Source organism: Alexandromys fortis, unplaced genomic scaffold (genome assembly GCF_014885135.2).
Source record: "Alexandromys fortis isolate MF-2015 unplaced genomic scaffold, M_Fortis_MF-2015_v1.1 scaffold_15, whole genome shotgun sequence".
In the NCBI taxonomy this organism is placed as follows: Eukaryota; Metazoa; Chordata; class Mammalia; order Rodentia; family Cricetidae; genus Alexandromys; species Alexandromys fortis.
Genome location: NW_026067911.1, coordinates 5,661,707 through 5,668,931, shown reverse-complemented (window position 1 = coordinate 5,668,931; position 7,225 = coordinate 5,661,707). Strand labels below are relative to the sequence as shown.

General features: G+C 43.3%; 1 protein-coding gene across 1 annotated transcript in view; it reads right to left on the bottom strand.

The window, feature by feature from the left end:
* Lrriq4 (leucine rich repeats and IQ motif containing 4) overlaps nucleotides 1–7,225 on the bottom strand; it is a 19,706-nt gene that overhangs the window by 6,325 nt on the left and 6,156 nt on the right. The window contains exons 3-5 of the mRNA XM_050138324.1: nucleotides 5,617–5,790; nucleotides 2,725–2,863; nucleotides 1,741–1,937 (exon numbers count right to left, since the gene is read on the bottom strand). Of these exons, the coding sequence (XP_049994281.1) occupies nucleotides 1,741–1,937; nucleotides 2,725–2,863; nucleotides 5,617–5,790 (510 nt within the window). The remainder of the gene's footprint in view (nucleotides 1–1,740; nucleotides 1,938–2,724; nucleotides 2,864–5,616; nucleotides 5,791–7,225) is intronic.

Here is a 7,225-nt window from a genome sequence, read left to right as displayed (position 1 = left end):
TTTTCATTATTAAAGCCTAATATTATAAAAAAAGAGAAACCAAAAAAAAATAAAATAAAATATGCAAGAAGAGCACATGACCTTTCAAAATGCTTTTAGGAAATAACCAATAAAATACCATTTTCATTCTTTTAGAACAGTCATTTTAAGTAGGTGTGCCTTGAAAAAAAAATATTTGTACAAAACAAGTATCTAATTTTACTTCCCTTCATATTGCAGCTTAGGTATTGTTTTGATGTATTAAAATTTAATGATGATTGCTTTAGTTTAATTTTTATTTATTTATTTATTTTGGTTTTTCGAGACAGGGTTTCTCTGTGGCTTTGGAGCCTGTCCTGGAACTAGCTCTGTAGACCAGGCTGGTCTCGAACTCACAGAGATCCCGGTCTCGAACTCACAGAGATCCGCCTCCCTCTGCCTCCCGAGTGCTGGGATTAAAGGCATGCGCCACCATCGCCCGGCTGCTTTAGTTTAATTTTGACAAAGAAAAGGAAGTATTACTATGTAGTATAAGTGGACAGCTGTTTGAAGATTTGTGATATTTAGTTTAAGTGTACAGCTGATTTGTGATAGGGAATAGGATCGAATCAGGAAGTTGACTATTATTCCAGAAGGGCAAAGACGTGTCGATTTCACCAGAGACTAGTGAGACCCACTTCTGTGGGATTACTGAGGAGAAGGGATGCTGTGGGGAAGCAAGTGTGGAAGCAGGGTGCCAGCTGGGGAGCAATCATATTGTTTGGGTATGAAATGATGTTGGCTTGGACCGATTGAAGTACAGAAGATGCTGACTGAAAAGAACATGTTCCTGCCTGTCTGAGGTCCCCAATGTCTCATGGAGTCACTGGATGAGAGCAAGATCTAAGGCTCTTCCCCCTTTGACCCTAGTTCATGGCAAGATCCTGGTCTCTAGCCTTCGGATCCATGAATGCTTCTGTTTCTGGTGTCTTAATCTTATCCCACTGATTTTGTTCATGCAAGTTTTTTTTTTTCACTCCAATAAAATTATTTAAGAGTTCTATTGAGAAGGCTCAGTGGGTAAAGACACTTGCCACCAACTCTGACAAGCCAAATTCAATGCCCAGACACACACAGTGGAAGGGGACACTATTATCTGTGGGTTAGTGCTGCACCCAGCCTTCTTCTTACAGCAGTGGGTAGCAGTCAATACAGAGAATGAGAATTGGTCAAAGAGTTGAGAACAAGTAACTGTTGAGCCGTCAGTCCCTGGTCCCTGAGCTCAGAAAACATCACAGAAGAGAGGGGTGGCTAGAACGTAAGAACCCAAGGAGGGTGGGTCAGCTTCTAAACACGACATGGCCTTCACACTCCTGAGCTCACGGCAGAGCAGCTGTGACTGCCTGTCCAAGACCTGCACAAGATCAAACCACCAAAAATCCAGCATGGACAGCCCCTCCGTAGCTGAGGGGTCATTGGCAGTTGGTGGCTTCTGGAAGAGTCAATTTTCTTCAGGGTGTGAGTGCTGGTAGATTTCCCGTGCTCCAGGGTCTGCCCCACGTCCAGGGCCTGCAGGTAGCACTAACTGACCTTGCTAAGTTATTAAAGGAGACAGGCATGGAGAGGAGGGACGTGAAGGTGGGAGGGGGACAGGTTGGGAGAGGTCTGAGGGCAGGGGTGAGGGGAATAAGGGGCATCATCAAGATGCATTATATACATGCATAAAGTTGTCCAAGAATAAAAATTTTTAAATAAAAAAAAAAGAACCTGTGTTGAGCGTACCTTCGTGGCCATTATTTTCCTAAGTCTGTTTTCCTTCAGGCAGTTCCATATGGCATCATTGCCTTGGGCACACACTGCCATTGGGGGGTCTTCCATGGGGTTGTTCATCAGCGTTAGGACCTTGAGGTTCACCAGGTGGTCCAGGTCCTCCGGAAGGCGGGTGAGTAAGTTGTCCTCCAGCAGCAGCTCTCTCAAACCTACAAAGATTTTCATTGTAATTGGTCGACGTAGCTTAGGGTCGCCATGCCTCAAGTCACCCAGGTGAGATCCACTGGTAAGTGGCTGGAGAGGAGGGAGACACCAAATCCCTGGCATCTAGTCCCATCAAATCAAATGCCTGCCTATGTCTGCTCTTCCACCGCATAAAGAGAAGCCAGCCTGTGCTCAGCCAAGACTTGCAGGATGGGAGGGCGGGTGGATGATACATGGATAAGGAGTGACTCAGCCAAGCAATACTTGGGTGTTTAGGAACCAAGTGTAATTGGTCTTTCCAAGTCAATCTAAAAATTACAAATATCCCCTGATTTCATCATTCTGGGTTTTTCAAATGACTTAGTGATCTAGATAAACATTAACATCATAATTACATAAACTTGCCTAATTACATAAACAAAATTACATAATTAAATAATTACACGAACTCTAAATGCTGCCATATTGCATGTGTCCAGTCGATTACTGCTGGCACTGGTGTAATGAAGTAAGTATAGACGTATGCTAACTTTCATAGCAACCACTATTTGCTTCGCTTTGTCATTCAAATGTATAATTATTATAATAGTTTATAAATACCTTTGCAAGAGCTTAGCTATACAAATACAGAGGCGCCTGGCTTCCCTCGGGTGGCTAGAGAGCCTGTCCGTGGCTAATGGTACAGGACTGAGCCCTACAAACTCTGAAATTGGTCTTTCTTAAGGCAAGGAAGTCATTCATGAACAGTGCGGGACTCCTCCTACTGGGCTGTGGACCTGGGAAGTTCCTCACCTTGCGCATGGCAAATGGCGTCTGGGAGTTGCTTGAGAAGATTATGCCGACAATCAAGAACTTCCAGGTTTGGCATTAACCCCAAGGATGCAGGCAGCTGCTCCAGTTGATTGTTTTCTATATATAGCTCTTTAAGCTTCTGTCATAACATGAGAGCGTGTGGTGAGGACAGTCATCTTAACAAGTGCATTACAATAACCAGACTTCCCTGTGAGTGCCCATTCGTGTGCAGGAGGGAAGTTATGCCTTGGAACAATGGGAGACGCATGTTTGTTTAGTTTGAATCTGAACTGTCCCTCAAGGCTCATGTTTCATGCTTCCTCCCCAATCTGGGGTGCTTCCTGAAGCTGGTGGAGCCTGTAAGTGGGCCTGACTGGCAGAATCCAGACCATGGGAGGTCATACTTGGCCTAGCTTTGGCCTACCTCACTGTTTCCTGGACTGCCGAGGTTAAGGAACCTCTGCCACATATTCTTGCTGCCATACCCAAAGCCAGTCCTGACATGATGTCTTCCCCAGTGTGATGGACTGAAAGCCCTCCCATGTGTGGCCAAATCAACCATCCTTCCTTGGATGGTTTAGTGAGGTGGACTGGTTCCCATGGCAAGAAGAATAACTAATAAATATTTGCAGAGTTAATATCAAGGAAAACAATTGCTTTTGAACAAAGCCATTGGACTTACAGAGGAAATGAGAATACTGTGACTAAATTTTATCAGAACCTCAGGGAAAAGTAACTTGGATCATTACAGCATGTACCATTTACTCCGTTCCAATAGCTTTGGAAATGGCTATAATTTTTCAGCTAAGTGGCCCCAAATCTTAGAGGTTAAATTAGCCAAACTACATAAAGACATAAAGACAAACTACATACAGCCATACTTTATAAAGACACTACTGTAAATGGAGTTATCTTGCTAGGATTCAGCAGAGAACTATGAACCGTCATCAGATCACCTATCACTAAACAAGAAGGTCAGGTCACATCGCTTCTTGCAGGGAATCCCGGGTACCAAAATTTAGGCTCCCAATCATGTTACTCATAGGATACTTTAACTTCTGAGCAATGCCATTTTCAAGGGGATACCTATGAAAAATATAAATTAAATAGAAAGTGATATAAGTCCATTTCTACAAATAGAACATACCAAAATACAACAGTAGAGAGACATACTGAAGAGCCACTGGGGCAGTAGCGGCATGGGAGTTACGGGGTAACCAACCATTCTGCTAGGATTTGAGGCCTACACAGGAGGGAGTGTGTACCTGGTACCACAAACCTGGTCAAAAGCCCATGGCTGGGGAGGTCATGGCACCAGTGAAGAAATTATTACTGTGCTTTTCCTGAATGCTCAAGTTGTCAACTGCCTTTATCATACTTAGATTTATACCCACAGATTAGTTCTGCCCTCAACCTTGGCCAGAGAAGCTTCTTCCTATATTAGGCAACAGTTAACATGGAGACTCATAAATGGTAAAATTAAGTAGTCCGTGTATGACATCAATCGTGATCCCATCAAACTCAGGGAATACAATAGAAGAGCATGTGGAAAGAAAAGCAGAAGATGGGGTGGGACGCTGTGGAATGTTGATTGCTGGACACGACATGACTTACAAACTAGGAGAAGCTGTGGTTGCCTGCACAAATTCAATCCACACAAAGGTCAATCAACATTCCGGTAGGCAGCAGTAATGGATACCGTCAGATTTTTAAAGAAAAAGAATGGGCATAAAGGTTGGAGGGTGTGCTGGCTAGTCTTCTGTCAACTTGATACAAGCTGGAGTTATCTGAAAGGAGGGAACCACAATTAAGAAAATGAGATCCAGCTGTGAGGCATTTTCTTAATTAGTGATTGGTGGTAGAAGGCCTAGCCCATTGTGGGTGGTGCCATTCCTGGGCTGGTGGTCCTGGGTTCTATAAGAAAGCAGGCTGAGCAAGCCATGAGGAGCAAGCCAGTAAGCAGCACCCCTACATGGCCTCTACATCAGCTCCTACCTCCAGGTTCCTGCCCTCACGGCTTTTGAGGATGAACTGTTATATGGAACTATAAGAGAAATAAACCCTTTCCTCCCCAAGCTGCTTTTGGTCATGGTTTGTAATCACAACCATAGTCACCTAAGACAGAGGCAGATGTTCTGGGGAAGAATCTTGTGGAAATAAGCAGGGAAGCTGAGGTGGCTATGATCAAGATGCATTGCATATGTGTATAAAATTGTCAGAGAAGTCTCCAAAACCACAGAGAAACCCTGTCTCGAAAAACAAAAAAAAAAAAAATTGTCAGAGAATAAATAAAAGATATGTTTTGAAAAGACATTGTCACAGAATATTTGTTTACACTGTGAAGATGTGTCTTTGCCAAGGTGTCTCTGATTGTCTTAATGAGAATATGAATGGCCAATAGTTAGATAGGAAGAGTTTAGGTGGGACCTCCGGGGACAGAGGGGACCCTGGGAAACAGAAAAGCAGTGATACCAGGAGACAGAGCATACAGGAAGTGCAGGACAAGAGGCAACAGTCACGAGCTATGTGGCAGAATGTAGACTAATATAAACAGGTTAGTTTTAAGTCCTAAGAATTAGTTAGAAATAAGCCTAAGCTATAGGCTGAGCTGTCATGGTTTGTAAGTCTCCATGTTATTATTTGGGAGCTGGTTGACAGGAGAGAAAAAGAATTTTTACAAGACATACTGAATAACAACTATCACAGTAGAGTGTTATAGGGCTTATTCGGTAACAGTGAGAGCCTCAAAATGTGAAACCCATGGTTTGGGACAGGAAATCTAAAGCAGATGCATGTTTTCTGCAGTGCTGGAAACATTGCCTCGAGTTCTCTTGGCATAGGCTGTGGGGGAGGGTGGCATGCACTTCTTGTCTGTTCATTGAGAGGGCTTACCTGCAATTTCTTGATGTTTTCCGGCAGGTAGGTAAACTTGGATCCCTGGTCTTGTCCGATGTATAATTTCTCCAGAGACACTAAGGGAAAGATTTCCTCTGGGAAGGATGAAAAGTCATTCCCTGTGAGTCCAAGTATCTTCAGTTTTGCAAGGGAGCTCATGGTCGATGGTAACTAGAAGTGTTCCAGAAAGCTACTGTTAAGGTTGAGACTGTTTTTAAACACTCAAAACTAGGTTTTCTGGGTTGTCTGGCAGTCGTGGGTGATCAGTATTGACGTTAGCGCCACCCAAGTTGCATACAAACTCCCAGTGCTAACTAAGTTTGTGGCGAGAGTTTTAAAAGTTGAGCTTTTGGCTTTGAAACAAGTTGTTAAACGTAGAGTTGCTTAGTGTCCCCTAGCAACAGACAGCTTCCATATATGTTTACACGTGTACTATACAATTTACCACGTATGTTTGCAGATCAGCAGTCTGGGGTTCCACCTGTTTCCCATTGAGGCAGGCAAGTGTAGGACAGTATTTGGTTTGGGGTTAGCAACACCCCATCCTCCTCTTGTAATAATGCTCTAGGTCTTCTGCCTGTGCACATACACCCCTCTCCAAACAATGCAAGCTCAGAGCCCCCCTGGAACTTTCACCTACATCAGGCTACGTGTACTCACATCTCTGAACGAAAGTACAAACTGTCCTGTGCTGGTGACGATCCAGTTCTGATAGTATCTTGTCAAGCATATTCCCAGTATATTCAGGCATGATGAATAGATAGGCCAATGTGGCCTCAACTAGATAGGGGTGCATTGCAGTAAGGCAAAATTCTGTTCTCTAGTAACGTTTAAGGATAGTCTATTTACTATCTTATGTCTATGTATAATTAGGTGAGGATATGATTAAAACTAGATGCATTATAGGAAGGACCATGTGTAGCAGGAAATAAATGAATATAGGACCTAATCTATCAATCAAAATAGAAAGCCATCCAGACTACTCCCCCCAGGGACTAGTCCCTCCTTCTCATTAACCCACAGAATGAAGCATAGAACAGCGAGTGGGGCATGAGCATCCTTACTCATGTGGTCTGTTGATCTGGACAGTGTATCTGTCTAGAATCTGTGCTATCACTTTCCTTGAACAACATCATCTTGCTTCTTTGGAGAATTGGTATGGGATCTTATAGTCAGCTCTTGAGATCTGAAGTGAAGTCTCTGAAAGCACAGGGCCAGCCTCGGTCCATAGGTAATGATGCTGCCATGCCTCTGCTTTCCACAACCTGGGCAACTGATGTTGCTTCGTTGTACCCGTGTTACCTAGAGGATGTTTGATGATGTTGGAAGAAAGGGCACTACAATGATATGGAATAGTATAATAACAATAATCGTAATACAGTTATTTCTTGGAACTGATGCCTTTGGTGACACCTGGTTTTAGCTCCAGAAGTCTTTCACCCGACAGCTTTGAAACTGCTCTGAACTCCACTGGAAGCAGATCCGGGTTCAGAGTGTTTCTCATTAGGGTGTTCCCTGTAGATCCTGGGATGTGTCTCTTCATGTTTGTTTGTTTGTTTATTTATTTATTTATTTATTTATTTATTTATTTATTTATTATGTATAC